Here is a 19,334-nt window from a genome sequence, read left to right as displayed (position 1 = left end):
AAGTAGGCGGCAAACGCTATTTCACATCTCTCAAACCGGTGAAATTGCATGTTTTAGTCACGTGACTTTGTTGGTAGGAAATCCTTCCAAACCTAAAGGCTTCACTTTTCGAGAGGCCGCAAATCCCAGCCTCTTTGTTAAAAATTCTAGTTAATTTCTACGTCAGATGGCCGTAATGTAGAGTTTTTTGATTCAATAATTATCGAACAAAAACCAAAGTGGAAACAAGAGAAATAGAGACAAAGTATTGCGTTCTGAAATATTTATTGTCGAAACGAGTTGAATGTAAATGAAAATGTAATTTAAGTTTTTGCGTTGCTGCGTGGCTGCGTCTTGATGTAGGATTTGGGGTGACGTTGGGGATGTACCATGCAATATAACTGATAACTTAAACGCCTAGGGCTGCGGGACAGCCACTGAGGGTGCCGCGGGACGGCTGAGGTGCGTAGCCGGGAGCTGTGAGCGACCTCGTAGCGGGTACTGCGTGGCAGTGTAGTGTCCTTAGCTTAATACCGTTGGGACTTACGGTATGTCGTGACCTTAAAGTCCCGGGGGGACTTGTCGTGTGTGCCCGTGAGGCAGTGTGTACTTGATCTAAACTAGCCGCTAACTATAAGTGTAAGGGGTTACGAAGTAACCCACACCCCCCTGATGATACATGGCACATCCCAAACTAGGCGGTCCCTGGACTAAACATCCTCCGCGTATGAAAATGAGGTAAAACCTTGGGACCAAAAAGCGCCTTGACATCGTTGATTGGCCGTCGTCGTTGGCCGGTCGACGTCACCTAAGAAACGAGAGAGAAAAACAAAACAAAAGAAAGCAAAGAAAGTAAGAGCCGGTGCTTATCTTTATTTTGGGCAAGTAAGGGCGGGTGGGAAATTCCAAAACATTATGATTTTAAAAGAATGTGTTTCGATATTTTCGGTCACGGTTTATAGGCTAAAATTCAAGATGGCCACCAAGCGGGCGTATGTTTGATGCGTAAGGGCGTAAGAGCCGTGATGGGCGTAGCGTTAGTCGCTTCCTCGAAATTAACATGAGCTAATGCTTAGCTCTAATTAATTTCTACGTCAGATGGCCGTAATGTAGAGTTTTTTGATTCAATAATTATCGAACAAAAAACCAAAGTGGAAACAAGAGAAATAGAGACAAAGTATTGCGTTCTGAAATATTTATTGTCGAAACGAGTTGAATGTAAATGAAAATGTAATTTAAGTTTTTGCGTTGCTGCGTGGCTGCGTCTTGATGTAGGATTTGGGGTGACGTTGGGGATGTACCATGCAATATAACTGATAACTTAAACGCCTAGGGCTGCGGGACAGCCACTGAGGGTGCCGCGGGACGGCTGAGGTGCGTAGCCGGGAGCTGTGAGCGACCTCGTAGCGGGTACTGCGTGGCAGTGTAGTGTCCTTAGCTTAATACCGTTGGGACTTACGGTATGTCGTGACCTTAAAGTCCCGGGGGGACTTGTCGTGTGTGCCCGTGAGGCAGTGTGTACTTGATCTAAACTAGCCGCTAACTATAAGTGTAAGGGGTTACGAAGTAACCCACACCCCCAAAACCACCGCCAAATCTAACATAGGATCTCCATTACGCATAGAACGTTTATGATCGCTATGGGTCCCGAGACAGGTCTTAGGAGTAGATACGATGAGTAGGGTCGTTGCCTAAACCAGAGGTAAGGCCAAGGGTGATTAAAAAGAACACATGATGCTGTGAGACGGCACGAAAAATTGAAAACTTGAGCCGCGGGACGGCATAATAAAATTGAAATTTTGATCCGCGGGACGGCATGAAAATTGAAGAGCTAAGCCGCGGGACGGCATAATAAAATTTGCAAATTAAGCTACGGGACGGCATGAAAATTGAAGAGCTAGACCGCGGGACGGCATAATAATAAAGTTGGCAAGTTGAGCTGCGGGACGGCACGATAAAATTAAAATTTTTGGCATGATAAAGTTGAAAATCTAAGTTGTGGGGCGGCATGAAAATTTTAAAACTTGAGCTGCGAGATGATGTGGTGAAAATGAAAATTCAAGCCACAGGGTAGCATGATAAATTGAAGAGTTAAACTGCGGGACAGCATGATAAGATTGAAAATTTAACCGCGGGACGGCATGAAAAGTTGAAATTTTGAGCTGTGGGACAGCATGACGAAAATGAAAAGTTTTGTGGTAAATCAAGTTTATTCATGAATTAGAAAGAATCTCGCATAAAAGGATAGCGACAAAATGTAATATGCCTCTTAAACTGACTATGAGCACGGTAATTATCCCCCAATGGACAGTTTTGGAGGTGCTTACAACACCAGCTCAGCTTCGGCATCTTCATAGTCTCCCAGAGGCCAATTGTAGACCCGCATGCTAATTAGGACTGAGGAATTACCCAAGGAGCAATATGCAAAACTCCAGCCAAATCGAATCACTCTAAAGTATCCTGTAAACTAAGTAAACTAAGTAATGGTGTTATATATTGGCGTTATGGGGTGTGAAAACACCCTTGAATCATATCACATTGAAAATGAAGAAAAACTAACCCAGGGATTCACCCAAGGACCATGATTGCAAATTTTTGCCTTTCAAACACTTCAGAGATCCCCAGTATGTCCAAATTTCGACTTAGTTCTCAGCCTTTAATTGGTGACCCTAAAACTAAATTGCAAAATTGAAAAATTGGGAAACGCCCCAGTGAATTCACCCAAAGCGCAATGTGCTCGAAATTGAAGCGGATTCAGACAATTTCGAGGTCTCCAGCCTGCCCACATTTTTGTAAGTTTAGGACAAAAACCAGTAACCCCACGCCCAAAATCCAATAGAGTATGAAGCACACCCAGGGATACACTCAAGAACTTGTGTGCAAAATTCGCACCAATCAACCTCTAGGGGGAATAACAAAACACTCCTAGGATTCCAAGGAACAAGCATGCAAAATATATAAAAAAAAAAAAAAGAAGAATGCCCCAAGGACTCACTCAAGGAACTACATGTACAAGACTTTAGCAAAATCAGCCAACTCTCAAGAAGAATGAAGGAGAATGCCCCAAGGACTCACCCAAGGAGCTTAAATGTACAAACTTTAGCAAAATCAGCCACCCCCCAAAAAAAATGAAGAAGAATGCCCCAAGGGCTCACTCAAGGAACTACATGTACAAGACTTTAGCAAAATCAGCCAACTCCCAAGAAGAATGAAGGAGAATGCCCCAAGGACTCACCCAAGGAGCTTAAATGTACAAACTTTAGCAAAATCAGCCACCCCCCAAAAAAAAAAAATGAAGAAGAATGCCCCAAGGACTCACTCAAGGAACTACATGTACAAGACTTTAGCAAAATCAGCCAACTCCCAAGAAGAATGAAGGAGAATGCCCCAAGGACTCACCCAAGGAGCTTAAATGTACAAACTTTAGCAAAATCAGCCACCCCCCAAAAAAAATGAAGAAGAATGCCCCAAGGACTCACTCAAGGAACTACATGTACAAGACTTTAGCAAAATCAGCCAACTCCCAAGAAGAATGAAGGAGAATGCCCCAAGGACTCACCCAAGGAGCTTAAATGTACAAACTTTAGCAAAATCAGCCACCCCCCAAAAAAAATGAAGAAGAATGCCCCAAGGACTCACTCAAGGAACTACATGTACAAGACTTTAGCAAAATCAGCCAACTCCCAAGAAGAATGAAGAAGAATGCCCCAAGGACTCACCCAAGGAGCTTAAATGTACAAACTTTAGCAAAATCAGCCAACCCCTAGGTCCTGAGCATGCATCCAGATGACGACCGACATCTGCACATGCACCCACGTACACCCACACACTGACAGACACACTTAATTCCAAATAGCTCAACTGAAGTTGAGAAAGTCTAAATAAAAAAAAAAAAAAAAAAAAAAAAAAAAAAAAAAAAAAAAAAAAAAAAAAAAAAAAAAAAAAAAAACGGGATAGTTGAACCATGTTGAAACTAGTGCAGGGAATCCAGCTAGGGTGAGGCATAATAATAGTCAGTGTGCTATTAGAGATGCATGTGGGAATGCTGGACACGTATAGATGGGACAACAAACTCTAAAAAGGAAACGACTCACCCAGCACGCTTGGAGTTGTTGATGGAATCTAGGTCGCAACAGGGCAGGACTGGCAGGAAGCACTCTGCTGATTGGTGTGTGGAGGTTGACAGACAAGCCAAGGCTGCGTTACGGCCACAAATGGATTGGGAACGGTCTCGAAAGGTCACCACATTTCGCAGATTCTCAAATCAACCAGGTCGAATGTAAACACACAGGAAAGGGAAGTTGCAATGTTCAGTATCCCAAAATTTGATTGATACCATGCACGACAGAATGCCAAATAATTTACACAAAGATGGTTCCAACTAAGACAGGATCAACGAGTTACAACAGCTTGATTAAATTTACAGGATAAACTTTTCCAAGAATCCACATGACTTCACTCATCAAATTCCAAAACATTATGATTTTAAAAGAATGTGTTTCGATATTTTCGGTCACGGTTTATAGGCTAAAATTCAAGATGGCCACCAAGCGGGCGTATGTTTGATGCGTAAGGGCGTAAGAGCCGTGATGGGCGTAGCGTTAGTCGCTTCCTCGAAATTAACATGAGCTAATGCTTAGCTCTAACTATGATGGTGCTGGTCACACTCTGTTCAATATGATCAAATATCTTTTATTAGGTTTTCGTCTTTACAAAAATGATATAGTTAGTAGATTTTATTTTATTTAAGAAAAAAAAGAAGAAAAGTTGTAACATTTTATTTTTACTTGTATATATTTTTAGTAGATATACCGAGATTTTTGGTGATTAAAGAGACATAAATAAAATTTTAAAAAATCGGCAAATCTAGCCCTTACAGATCTGTGGTTATCTGAACGCAATACATAAATAAAGAAGGCAAACAACGAGACAAAATACTTTGATATCCTTGGATATCGGTGGTTGAAATACTTTATTCGAATTGAATGAAAGCCACAACTATTCGAATGAAGTGTCTGGCTTTTGAGACAATGGGGTCGTTCGGGGGACTTCAAAGGGAGGAAGAAAAAAATAGAGAAGAACACCATCAACTCCGACACGACAACAATTAACTCCAGTCACGAAGTCACACCCTTTTTTGAGACGGGGGCCCGGGGGGGGCACTTAGGCAAAAATAGGTACGGGGACGTGCCGCTGGTCAGGGTACCTTTTTCAGTGTTGCAGAATTACTGACAGGGTATCTAAAATTGCAAAATCCTAATCTGACAGGGGTGCTATTTCATGATGTGTGTCTGACAGGGTCTGTTTTTGCCGTTTTTGCATGTAGAATTATTTTGCAAATCGTTTTGACGCGGCGGTGAGCAGACCCCTGTGAGGGGTAAACAGATTTTACTAGATTTTGCAAGACTTTATTGTAGATTTTGATTCAGATTTTTTATTTCAACTGTTATATTTTGTTTCTTCCCATATCGTTGAGACATTCCGCTGTAGGCTTAGAACAGCTGTAGAACAGAACAATACTCTCGACTCTTCTGTATTACTCCCTTGACATCCTCTCGTCCTCTTTGTAAAAGCGTCGTTTTAAAGCTTATACTTGCAAAATAGTCCTTTCAAACCTAGACTTCACCAGTTCTGATTTGGAGACCCTTACTGTAGGAGGATCACATAAGATTCCGATTCCTGCTATAACATTCCACTTGCCACTTGAAAACATTTTATAAGTTGTTTTTTGTACAATATAGCATTATTTAATGAAAATCTAACTGCGCCCCAAGACCAATTTGCTGACAACAATATTGAAATCATATAAACATAAATTTTTTTGCTCGCTTCGCCGCATTACACTCTGTTTCTTTAAGTTTATTTTCACTCGATTTTTAAAAATTTTCTAGTCGGTCCCAACCATGGTCGGGTCTGTTTTTCCCTTTTCCATTCATCAAAGATATATCTACTCTTCTCCACTAAATATTTCCTTCCTCATTATACCTAGGAAAATGAATTAGTAAAAGTTTAGAAACTGGTGGGTGGGGGCACCACTTTGGAAAATTGGGGAGGGGGGCGCCATTTAAAAAAAATTGACTTTGGCCCCTCCAGAAAAAATTTCCCACAACGCCACTGGATACTTTGTAATTTCATAACTGTCGTCGTCGATTCTTTTGGTGGGTTTTGAGGTTTAATGTTTATGCAATGCTGTAGTTTTTTAGCCTGGAAATGTTGATATCACGTTATACTTTACGAAAAACGCGAAAAACGTGTATAAAGAGTAGGTTTTTAACATAGAATCTGACAGGGTAGGTTTTTCAGGGAAGAATCTGACAGGGTATAGGTTTTCACAGTAGAATCTGACAGGGTAGGTTTTTCATCGAATTTTTCTTCTGACAGGGTCTATTTTTCATCAAATTTCATTTCTGACAGGATCGATTTTTGAAACTCCAGCGGCACGTCCCCGTCGGTCGTCAAGGTCAGTGCCCCCCCCGGGGACGGGGGCAAAATAAAAACAACATTTTTTATTGAATATAAAACGCTGAACAATGAATAATATTTGAAATTCTAAGAATTACTAAATTAAAATGAATTGAAATTCATACTTTGTATTTTGATTCTTTTGCGATTTACAGTATATTTTCTATCTTTTCTTTGACATCAGTTTGAATTGTAATATTAACCCCCGGCTTTAATTTGATTATCACGCATGCGTATTAGTGTCAAAAAAGAGCAATGCGTAGGAGGGCGCAGCAAAAAGGTTTTCCAGGAAACGAAAGTACAAGAAGTTGTGATGTGATCGTCTTGTCTATAAACTCAGCACGTGTGGATAAAGTTTCAGAAAGCACATCATATTACTTATCCGGATGAATATCGAAGAAATGACAAGATTCAAGCCTTATTGTGTATACAATTAGCTGATATGTGGTATGAAACCTTTTTTATTGTGTCAGATCTGTCAACATTTCTCTTCTCTGTTGACACTACTGTGAGAGAACCTTAAAATTTTTGGTTTGCTCAAATTTTGTTACCAGTTACTTATACCAACTGCTTACTGTCTGGAACTGTGGAAAATAATTCAGTTCTCAGATTAAGATTCTTGGCGCCTTTCATTCCCCTTATGTTTAGAAAATTGAAAATTTTTATAATTTGAAAAAATTTGTTGTTGGAAAGTTGTTTTTCATGCAAACAATGAATTCTCAAATTTGTTTGCCAATATAAACAAGACGTTGATTCTAAGGGAAATTTTTGCATTGAATGAAATTTGACCATGTTAAATCGCAATTTAATTCAGATTTAATTGCAATTTAATTCAGATTTAATTGCAATTTAATCCAGATTTAAGCCTAATCTTTTTCGAACAACTAGGGCCCATGCCCATGCCCATCATTTTTAAAAAATCAGCATAAGAAATAGAAATTTAAAAATTGAAAATTTTCCAATATCTGCTGGCGAGCGCATTGTGCTCCTTTGGTGCAGTTTGATGCTAAAATATATAAATTATATATAACATGATTTGATCCCTGATATATAAATTTATTATTAATTTATGTTGGTTTTTAAAGGATTTTCCCTCAAAAATGGCTTCAGATCTTTCCAATATGAGATAAAAGAGATAAAAGCAAGCTAAGCCATGCATACATCATGTCATGCTTACATGTTCCGTTCAATCAAATTTTGAGGAAATTTCTGATCAAAAAATTGAATTTTGATGGTAATTTTCAATTTTCGAGTTAAAAAATTGAAAATTGAATTTTGATTAAGTTTCAATTTTAGTTTTTTATTGCCAGAAATGAACTGAAATTTGAACATTGAAAATTGAAAATAGTATTGTCCAATACTGAAAATTGTGTCATGAAAAATCGAATTTGACAAAACCAAACCAATTAGTAAAAAAGACGTCTCGGATAAAAAATTTGAAAGTTGAAAATGATTTACAATCAGTTACAAAGAAGACGAAGGAAACAATAGTTTTATTCAGTCGCTTCTTTGTTAGTCTAATTTATCTCTACCTCAAGGAGTTAGGTCATTTGAAACTTTCTGGTTACGCAGTACGTCAAAGGTCCCTTAGTTGACAAGTAGTTGTGCCACTGAGGTTGAAGAAATTTCATTCCTAACACAGTCCTGTGTATCCTAAAGACTTAATCAAGCACTTTCTAAATAATTACAAGTTTTTTTATAAGAACCAGTAGGTATACTTTGGCTCAGGCTGTTCTTAATTTTTTGAATTTTTCAGGCTTAAATGTTCTTACGACGTTTTTTACTTGAGAGCTTAAAACAGATTTAAAATCAGTACTTTTATAGAAATCTGAGGCTCAGATTGTTCTTAATTTGTTCTTAGGTTTTGGCCTAAATTCCAGCCTTGTGTTCTTGTAAAATTGTTCTTATAAAAAAGGGCGTCGCTCAATAAAAAAGGCACACTGCAGGACTATGTTTGCAGACAAAGACCAAAGAGTATCCGAAGAGTATATATTACGTAAAGGAAATTTTTCCACATGAAATTTATGTCATACTGTATTTACCCAGAAGAAAATTAAACTGCAAAAGACCTGGGAACTAGACCGCAACAAACAATAAAACATTCTACATTTTTGATTTTTTGGTACCGATGAAAAACTACTTGTTTTGAGCATCTGTTTTCATTGATAAAAAATTGGGTTTGTTTTGGCAATTCAATTTTTCACGACACAATTTTCAGTATTTGAAAGTATTATTTTCAATTTTCGATGCAAGAAGTTTATATTAGAAAATCAAAGATGATACTTAAAATTTCAGTTCATTTCTGGCAATAAACAAAACAAAAATTGAAATTTGCTATCAAAATTCAATTTTCAATTTCTTAACTCGAATATTGAAAATTTGTAATATTACCATTGAAATTCAATTTTTTTATCAAAAATGTCGTCAAAAATTGGATGAACGAAACATGCACACACGGTATTGAAAGTGGCAAGTATTTTTCTAAATTTAGAAAATTAGAAAAATGAGAAATTTCATGAATTTGAAAATTTGAAAAATGAAAAATCTCCTAAATTTTCAATTTTGTCAAATTTGACAACAAGTCCTTGTATCAAAAGTGCCAAAGCAATTATTGATGATTTTTCTTATTTCTAGGTAACATGGATTCAGAACAAAGCTTGGAAACCTGGTTCAACCAATCTGTCCAAGTCCAGAAAGGGAAGTACTGTTTCGTACAATCATTATTAGAGAGTTATGAAATTTTTTGTCAAATTACCACTAGCACAGATGTTTTTCTTGACAAATTGAATGTGTTTTTATCAAAAAATGGTATTCGGGTATCACATGAGAAAAAAAGATTCAGGCGTCTTAAAAAAGGAAAGGAAATGGTTATACATGGTATATGCCTTTCTAATAATATCTCTGCTTCAGTAATCTCTTCTGCTCCTAGTTTTTCACCTCCAGTCAATTTGACTTCAAACATTTCAATGTCTCAATTGAGCATCCATAAACATTCATCCAAACCAATCCCAGAAATACCACATTCTGTTGAACGCTATTGTACCAAAGCTGATTCTGCTAATGTTCCTGATGTTTGTGGTGAGGGGTCAAGGGAAGATGTCTTGAAAAAAATCAAATTTATTGATGTTGGGGGTAGCTGTGAGTCGGACATTATGACTAAGAGTAGTGCTTCATTTAAAAGTGCCCCAAGTAACACCATGTCTTTGCTTACTTCTGTCTCTACAGAAAGTGTTACTTCACCAGATTCACCAAATCCAGAAATACCACATTTTGAGGTCTGCTGTGGGAAAACTGATTCTTGTCTGGAAGATATTTATGAGAAGACAATGGAAGATGACCAGATAACAACTCAACTTGGTTTTAGATTTTGCAGTGACTCTGAAATCATAACCAAGAACAGTGCGTCACCAAAAAATGTCCCAGATGATTTTGGTGCTATGGCCTTTGATTCTGCCTCTAGTGACTTCGATCCTTTGCCTCAAAGTTCTTTCAAAGTTGCCCTGTCCAACTGTTCTTCACCTGAACTTAAGGAAAGCTTTCCTGCATACCAAAGCTTTGATGATTATGAGGATGATTCAATTGAAACAGTCTGTTCTCCACCCCTCAGCCTGGAAAGCAGCCACTCTTCCAGTGTTATTGATGAATCTGATTCTGTAGTGGACAATATCTTAAAACTTAATCCAAACACATTGGATGCGTATTTCCATAAAACAAATGAAATAGTGACTCCAGCCTTTGACAAACCTGTTTTTCAAGAGAGAAATTTCCATTTTAGACAACCAATAAAGGAGAAATATTTTTGCAATTTGATATTTTCAAGACACTACAGCAACGTGAAAAACCTCACTCCTGCTAATATGCCCGTTCAATTTCAAAGCTTTGAGGATTTTTTGGATTCCCAATTACCAGATTATGATAATGTACCTCAGAAGCTTCAAGAGCTTGTCCAATCAGCTAAGGCAAATAAAGATCCTGCTGAGTTAAAAATGAAAGCATTTTTATGTGGTTCATTTCCTCCTATCCTAACTGGGAACACAGCGCACAAAACAATCATTGACCTGGCTCCTAATATTCAATTCCCTCAGTTTTCTGTGCTTAGCTATGCCAATAATCTGAGATTCGCTTGTAATGTTTGTAAAGTTTTTGCCCCTTATGCTCAATTGCATGGTCGTAGCTGTATGGTTGGTACTGGTGAGTTTGTTGGCTTTAGGCAAGTATACGAGCATGCATTGTCAGCCCATCATAACTATGTTATTGATTATCTCATGGAAAAAAATGATCTAGATGACTTCCTACCCAAAAAGAGTGAAAAAGTTGTTACTGATTTTTTTCCAGTTGAGAGAAAAGGTTCACGAGTTGCTTGTCATTATCTGTGGCAGCATGACATTGTAAACTGTTTTAGAGATGATCGTAGAATTAGAACAAAACAAGCAGAAACATTGTTTAAAGAGAGAAAACCTTGGAAGAGATGTCTTAAAGAGAAAGGGCATAAAAATTGTGTTAATTTCAAATTTTGGCAGCAACTGCATTCTAGAGAGGCTCGGAATTATTGGGAAAATGATTCTTCAAGATCAGTATTTGTTCCCGGAGAAACAAAAATTTTGATTGGTGGAAAGTGTGTTGAATTGAATGGAGGTATCAAAAGTTTAGATCCAGTGTGCACAGGCCTAGCTGTTAGTAATGGTGACCATCCTTACACATGTAAAAATTGCTATTCGCAACGAGGTGACTTGAAAGGTCTGATGAAAAAACGTAAAAAAAGTAAGTTGACCACACTTGAAAATAGAGTCGGAAAGTCGGGCTTCAATAAACGCTTTGCCACAAAAACAGAGGAAGCAGAGAGAGTAAAGCAGATGGAAGTTCGGCTCAAAATATTGAATAAAGAAATCAAATTTAACAGAGTACAAAATGAAAAGAAAACATGGGAACAGATGATTCTGAGGTCATGTTCGGATGGAAATGTGAAAAAACTTATCGTAGATCTAGCTTCTCTTATGCAACAGGAAAACAAAAGGGACAGTATTCAAATGGAAATATTACAGAATATAGTGGGAAAACTTAAATCAGGTGTCAATCACAAATATACAAACCTGATTAAAGATGTTGCTGTCCTGTACAAGAATAAACTAGGCGTTACTAGCTACAGTGATCTCAAAGACTTATTTTGCTTACCCAGCAAAACTTGTGTTCAGCAGCATTCCAAAGAGAACAAATTGCATGTTGGCTTAAATGAAGATGTTTTTGATAAAGCTGTTGATTTGTATTGTGGTGGACCTGTTATTGAAGCGTCTGATGAGGCTAGGACTTTGCGTTTCTTATCTCCTGTGGTTGGAAAAGGTAACCAAATTGAACTGATTGGAAAATGTTGGGATCCTGATATTAGCAAATGGGAGGACTCTCGTGATTTTTTGAAGAATGTAATATCAGACAAAACATCAGTAGATGAATTCTCTGCGTTGAAAGATCATATCAAAGAAATGAAATCTTCTAATTCTTTTGCCAAGGACACTGCCATTCACAATTTTGTGGCAGCTTCGGGTGTCATGTCAAAGCCATTAGTCTTTTTGTTCTGGCCAACTCCAAATTCAGACTACTGTGCCCCTAACCTTCTGAAAATTTGGGATGTAGTACGAAAATTTTGTTTTCTTGACGGTGAGGTTTTGAGAGAGAATCCAGTGAATCTGTTGGGACACTCAACAGATTCCGCTGGGTTTCAGTTAGCAGCTGCTGTTGCACTGATGACGCCTCAGTCCAGAATCATAAATGCTGGTGTGAAGTATTTGACACTTGGTTGTGGGGAAAGCAAATTTGCAGCACCTTATTTTGGACCTCTTCCTTCCATTGCCTACTTAGACTACGATCATAATCTTCGTTTATTTCTCAAATGCCTGAAATACACAACACTTGACTTAAACATTTTTCCATCAAAGACAGACTCTTACATTGTCACCATTAATCATTTGAAAGAGTTGAAGCAGATAGCCGATGATAGTGGTGTTTCCTGTGACTTTAGCAATAGTGATCTTTTGTTTGCTCGTTATTTAGACCAGAATAGTGATGCTGCCCTGAAGGTGTTCACATTGTCTGTCGCTGAATTACTCGAAGATCATGTACCCGAATCCGCAGGTACTGTATTGTACATCAGAGGTGTTGTTGCACTTTTTGACCCTTTTATAAATCCAGACTCAAACCCAATCGTGATGCAGGAAAAGATTTCTGAGGGGATAACAGTTTTTCGAATTTGGCGAAAGATTTTAGAATTGAAGAAGAAGAGGTTAAATGCCACAAGTGGTGCAGCAAAAAATCCATCTAAAAGAGGAAGGTTTCTTACATATGGGTGCTATAAGACAGCTGAAATCTTGTTTACTGCTGCTACCTGTCACATGCTAGCAATTTTTGCCCATTTCCGTGATCTAGGTCCCTCTGCCCTTTCTCCTTTCAAATGTGGTACCAAAACCACAGAGCGGATTATTAGTGAACTTCAGGGGAAAACAAATCATCTTCAGTCTCTTGATGCACAGCCCACGTTGTCTGATATTTCTAGTAGATTATCAAAAGTTCAGGCAAACCAATTATCTGAGGAGAATATCATGGCCAGAGGTGGTAAAAAGCATGCTTCCACAAACAGAAGGAGATTGTCACACAAATGGAAAAAAGTTCAAAGCTCATCAGACTACAAATTTCCTGATACCTATGAAGAATTCAGAAATGGTCAACGAAAAGCTTATAGAGCTGGGGTGCTAAAAGGGATCGAATTGTTCAAAAAACATTGCCCTGAAGGTGCAAAATTTGTGAAAGACAATGGAGATTTTGATTTTCTTAGAAGTTTCAATCATGATGTGCCCTATGAGAGCCAATTTGATGGGACCTTAAATGACGGTTATGCCTTAGACAAATTGAGGAATTTAAATCCAAGTGAACTACTAACTTCAAAGGCTGAAAAAAAGGAGAAGAAAATTACTGATTTTTTGAACCCTGAGGATAAAGAGGAACAAAAAAGAGCTGATCAGGAGTATACACCTGAAGGGGACGACAGTGAATCTACTGTAGAAAACAAGAATGTAGAGGGAGTGTCTTCAAAGAATTGTGAATCAAGTTCTGTTGTAGATGATGAATTGATAGAGGAAAAATTGAAACCGGTTTCTGTTGGAATCGAGGAGGTCTCGGCAAAGAAATGTGAACCAACTTCTGTTGAAGATGATGAATTGTCAAGAGAGAAAGTAAAGGTAGTTTCTAGTGGAATTGAAGAAACCTCGTCAATGAAAGGTGCTACTAGTAAAAGTGAAGTTAAAGCTGAGCAGAGAACTCCAGATAAAGAACTTGAACTTTCAGACGGAGAGCTTGAGATCGCAGAAGAAGAACGTTTGGATGAAAGGTGGTACATAACAAGATTGATCAAAGGAAAGCTGAATAGAGTTCACCTGAAACAAGCATTAAAAATTCTTATTCCAAGGGAATATGTTTCCAGAGAGCGGTCGCGCAGACATATAGCTTCCAAATTTTTGCCAGACAGCAAAGAAATAGATGAAAATCATAATGTCCTGCTTTTTCGTTTTGTTATTGCCAAAATAGCTAATGAAGTTGTTGTCTGCAAGGTTTCCTCTTTGAATAGTCAAGGTAAATCTATAATGAGTGCATCCAGTGATGATAAACATGCAACCTGCCGTCTAATCCCATTAGAGAAGGTTCCACAGAAGGACCATGTTTATCGTATGTCTGATAAAATTGTTGTAAGTGATTGGTTGAAAATCTCAAACATCCTTGGTGAAATCAGTATGGAAGAAAGTGAAAACGGTCACATGGTTGTTATGGAAAAGTCCAGAGCTTTTATCTGGCATGCAAGGGCTACTTTTATGCTTGATGAAGATCGAAAAATTGCTCAAAAGATTTCCAAAGGATTGCTTCCCTCAGAATTTAAGGAGGTTGATGACATATTAGATAAGAAACTTGATCCAAACACACATCTATACGTCTATCTCGTTAAATTCAAAGGTCAAGTAGGAAAAGAAGTTTGGTTAGACTCGTCGTGTTTTGATAAACCATTTCAGTACGGCAAGAGAAGTGGACTGAAGGTTTCAGATTCTTTATTTGCTGACGAAGGACTCAAAGATTCAAAAAAGGTGAATGATATATCGAATTATTTTCAAAAGAATTCTAATCAGCTGAGGAAAGCCAACACTTCATCAAAGAATGAATCTGAACACAAAGGCACTGCACATTCAACCACTCAAAAAGAACAGTCTGGTAAATCCAAAACACCACAAAGGAAACGAAAATCCGACAACAAACCAACGAAAAAACTTCCCATCAAAAGCAGAAAAATTGAATCCACAAAAAAGACTACATGTAAAAGATCTGCAGAGACTTCCTCTAATTCTAAGGGTAAAAAACTGAAAATTTTAAAATCAAGTGTTGATTTCCTGCAACGATTTTCTTGTGAACCAAAATCGACCGCCAGTTGGTGTTCTTCTAGTAACAAGGAGAAATCTTCAAAGGAGGAATTGATTGCCTTATCCGATGATGATATTGAGAATGTAGTTGTCCCAGGTTGTGATAAAATACGAACTGATGTTTTTGATTGGAATGTAGGTGATGACAGAAGGATCTGTAATGGTAGTTGGATGTCTGATAACATTATGAATAGAGCCAGAATAATGCTAAAAAGGCAGTTCCCCAATTTGAAAGGTCTTCAAGAGACACTTTATAGCATCAAAGGCCCTGCAAATGCGTCTAGATTCCTTTCATTCAAGGAAGATCGGATCCAGATGCATCATGACGGTGAGCAGCACTGGGCCCTTTCAGTCTCAAAAGGGAGTAAGGTTATGATGCTTGATAGTTCGAAAGAGGAACCAACAGAAAACCTCAAAAATCAACTTCTGGAGTGTTATAGAAAATATTTAAAAGATGGAGAACTGGATGTTGAATATCAAAGTGTATGTCGTCAAACAGGGTGTAATGATTGTGGGCTTTTCGTGATTGCATTCGCCACTGATCTTGCTTTTGATAACGATCCAGTTGACATTTGGTATGATCAAACTCGATTCCGTCTTCATCTGAAAGAATGCTTTTCATCAGGGAAACTATCACCTTTTCCTCGTCTGTCAAATAATACTACTATCAAAAGAATGAGTCTGCATATTGTAAAAATTCAAGATTCCAATGTTGAAATTGATTGATCTTACCAAAAAGTTCACATCTGTATATCTGATCTTTATTTCTGCTTCGTTCTGAAATTTTACATTCTTTTCATTTCGGAATTTCGGTTTTTACTACCATTATTTGTTTAGAAACTCAAGATTGTACCAGAGCCAATTTTCTGCTTGTCTTGATTTTGAAATTTGCTGTTTTTCTTTACGAGTCATGGAACCTGCAATATTGGCAATTGAATGTATTACTGTTGTATACAGATACTGGTTCGTTGTTACATTGAAGTATCAGTTCTGTATTTTAGCACACTTATTACAGATACTTTTGTAATTCAACCAATATTATCATGGCCTTGAATGTATTTATGCTGATTGTTCCAGATTTACTTCAAAGTTTATGCATTATGGATCAAGCTCCTGAGATGTTGTTTCCTGAATACGTTCTTTGTCATGAAATATTGGTTCTTTGTTACATTGGAGTATCGGTTCTTCATGTAAATGTGTTTTAACCGATGCTTTTGTAATTTAACCAATATCATCTTGGCCTTGAATGTATTGCTGCTGATTGTTCCAGAATGACTTCAAAGTTTATGCATTATGGATCAAGCTGCTGAGATGTTGTTTCCTGAATACGTTCTGTGTCATGAAATATTGGTTCTTTGTTACATTGGAGTATCTGTTCAGTATGTTAAAGTATTTTAACCGATGCTTTTGTGACCAATCGTCTCTTGAAAGTGCTGTTCCTGATGGTTCAAGATTGACATTTAGTTCCTGAATTGTTGTGATGAAACATATGTTCCGGCACGTTTATCTAGACGTGGCATTTGTTTTTTGATGCATAAACCTTTGGTCTTGGTCTATCGGTAGTTTTGCTTGGCTTCAGTTTCCAGTTTTTTCAGTTATTTTCTTTGGTTGTTATCAGTGTATCAGATCGTTTCCTGTATATAGATTTCAGTTTTCAAGATTGTGTAGTTCTCTTATTGGCAGCTTCTTGATATTGGTTTTTAAAATTTGCTAGATTGAAAAAGGCTCCACGGTTTTTTCTCTCCTAATTAGCCATAGCATTTGATTTAAAGAGAAGAGCAGACCCGTTTCTTTGGGTTAAAGAAGAGAGTTTTTTATCCGAAGAGCCTGGATCACCACCAAAAAGGTAGTGATCCCTATTTAGTAAATGGTACACAATCTTGCAAAAGGGACCATCAGTAGGACAGAATGTTACCTTTAAAGCTTCTCACTGTCACATTATTAGCAGTTTGTTCTCTTGCTGAATTGTTATTGGAATAATACCGTTGGTATTTTGTTTAAAATTATTCCTGTATAGTTTCTTTTGCTTCAAGACAGATATGAAATCTTTTTGGATTGGAGAACCGTTGGTATTTTGTCTTTTGCTTCATGCCAGATATGAAATCTTTTTGGATTGGAGAACCGTTGATATTTTGTTTAAATTTATTCTTGTATAGTTTCCTTTGCTTCAAGCCAGATATGAAATCTTTTTTGGATTGGAGAACCGTTGATATTTTGTTTAAATTTATTCCTGTATAGTTTCTTTTGCTTCAAGCCAGATATGAAATTTTTTTTGGATTGGAGAACCGTTGATATTTTGTTTAAAATTATTCCTGTATAGTTTCCCTTGCTTCAAGCCAGATATGAAATCTTCTTTGGATTGGAGAACCGTTGGTATTTTGTCTTTTGCTTCAAGCCAGATATGAAATGTCTTTTCGAATTGGAGAACCGTTGTTTGTATTTTGTTTATACTCTTCGATATCTGAACATTTCTCACTTTATTATTCCATTTTTGTAACTCACGTCTACTGCTACAATGCTTTTCAAAGGTAACATTCTGTCGGTGTGATGGACCGGGTGCGACCCAGCGTATTGGGTCAAACCCAAGGCGCGAGTGTGGGGCGCCTTATCCATAATTATAGCTCTTTAACGAGAATGAAAGTCCGTTGTAAATATCAATGCATCAGGCATATAATTTTTGCTCGTGAAAAAAAAACATTTTAATTTCACATCTAATGGATGAAGGTTTATTAGGACGAATATGACAAGGCTCAAGAGTCAGTGGTCCATCTTTTCATTCACATAGTGTACTTGTTTCGTTTCCTTTCTTGTAGGTGAGAATTTATCTTGCATGGCTTATGTTGGACCGAGAATTTATCTTGCATGGCTCATGTTGGACCATTCCAGGTAAGAGTTTCCTATCGTCTGAAATAAATTCCAAAGTAGATCTTCAGTGAAAATATATGGTTTCCCCGATATTATCGAAAATATTTTTTACCTGGACTATTATAAGGGACTTAAGTAAACGTTTCAGTAAATGCCACAGTTCCTTATGGCTATCTCTTTGCATTAATTTAATTTTAAGGGGTGTAATTTAACATTTTCTTTAATTCATCTTTAGGATGCTGTGACATGCCTTTAAATAGACTATCCCAAAATATCCTTTTGGCGATCTTAGCTCACACCTTTTCTTAAAACGCCTATTATGGAAATAGACGATATCGGATTTAGATAAATGCAATGCATTCTGCTCTGGTTTCTAGGGACTCTCAAAGGAATTATAATAGATTATAATTCCTTTGAGAGTCCCTAGAAACCAGAATGCATTGCATATATCTAAATCCGATATCGTCTATTGTAAATAAAGCAGGCATAACCATATAGGGTAAATTTTTGTGGCTCTCGAGCCTCGAACACGCCTATGAAGTTTCCTCCTCTTTTTAACGAGCTCAAAATCGCAATCTAATACACCCTTCTCGAGATGTATAAAAAGTATTGCAGACCTCGTTTGTAAGCAGAATAATTATTCGACATTTTCAATTTACGTAGACGTAAATGTAATCCCGAAAGGCAGTTATCAGTTTTAAAACAAAAACACACATTCACCAAAGATAATTAGTACTAGTAATCGTATGGCTTGGAGTGCAATTAACGATTCATCACGAGTAACAAAGGAATTTATGCAAATTATTTTACTTTCTCCTTTGTTACGTTAATTTCCGATACGATCAGTTCCATTGATATCCTGTGTGGCCTTCTTGGTAGGAAATTAATACTATCCATCATGACGCCTGCTTTTAACCATGCAGATCATGGCTTATGATTGAAGCAATTCCCTTTCCATTTTAGCTGTTAACTGGATGCTGGACATATGCTGCAATACGTTGAAGTTCTTGAACGAAATTTGAAATGATATCAACGTGATAATACTTTGAGAAGACTGCTATCGGAGAAAGAGTATCGTGTTATTTCGATTGATTGACGGAGAACAAATTATGGTAAACGATCGAAAGAGACAACCCAACTTGTAATGGTTATAGATTATTCTGCTTTCACTGAAACTTTAACTTGGGTATTAAAGACTGATTGTCAATTCAACGCAGACTATTTCATGAAGGAAGTAATGCATCATAAACTCTCGACGCCTAGATATTTTTCAATTTATTGTACTCTTATTAGATCAATATAATTCTATCATTATTTTTAAAAAATACATGGAAAAGATATACCTTAATTAGTCTATCTTGTCACCTTGGTTTGGGAGGTGACGAATATATCTGAGCCAAAACCGAAAATAGACCCTTAGAGAGGTAAAATTTACTTTTTTTGGGAACCCTTGGAAAGACTTTTCCCTAAATTTTGGTCGATTTTCACCAAGTTTGTTCGAAATTTCTAGGAATTTTGACCCTTTCTGAGGGAAAATCTCGATTTTCGTGATTTTGGAACCTTTTCTTCAGAGACTAA

General features: G+C 37.3%; 1 protein-coding gene across 1 annotated transcript; it reads left to right on the top strand.

Moving 5' to 3' along the window:
- The first annotated feature begins 6,717 nt into the window (after nucleotides 1-6,717).
- On the top strand, nucleotides 6,718-19,104 carry LOC136809151 (uncharacterized). Its single transcript, XM_067065680.1, has 3 exons — nucleotides 6,718-6,888; nucleotides 9,076-17,777; nucleotides 18,720-19,104. The coding sequence occupies exon 2, from the start codon at nucleotides 9,081-9,083 to the stop codon at nucleotides 15,615-15,617; it is 6,537 nt and encodes a 2,178-aa protein (XP_066921781.1). The 5' UTR covers nucleotides 6,718-6,888; nucleotides 9,076-9,080; the 3' UTR covers nucleotides 15,618-17,777; nucleotides 18,720-19,104.
- The last annotated feature ends 230 nt before the right edge of the window (nucleotides 19,105-19,334 follow it).

Source organism: Clytia hemisphaerica, unplaced genomic scaffold, assembly GCF_902728285.1.
Source record: "Clytia hemisphaerica strain Z4C2 unplaced genomic scaffold, Clytia hemisphaerica genome assembly, whole genome shotgun sequence".
In the NCBI taxonomy this organism is placed as follows: domain Eukaryota; kingdom Metazoa; phylum Cnidaria; class Hydrozoa; order Leptothecata; family Clytiidae; genus Clytia; species Clytia hemisphaerica.
The sequence above is the reverse complement of the archived record's forward strand: the minus strand, read 5'-3'. Positions and strand labels throughout refer to the sequence as shown.

Bases quoted from the DNA above. Each gene is read 5' to 3' on its own strand.
- LOC136809151 (XM_067065680.1), top strand. From the start codon at position 9,081: ATGGATTCAGAACAAAGCTTGGAAACCTGGTTCAACCAATCTGTCCAA.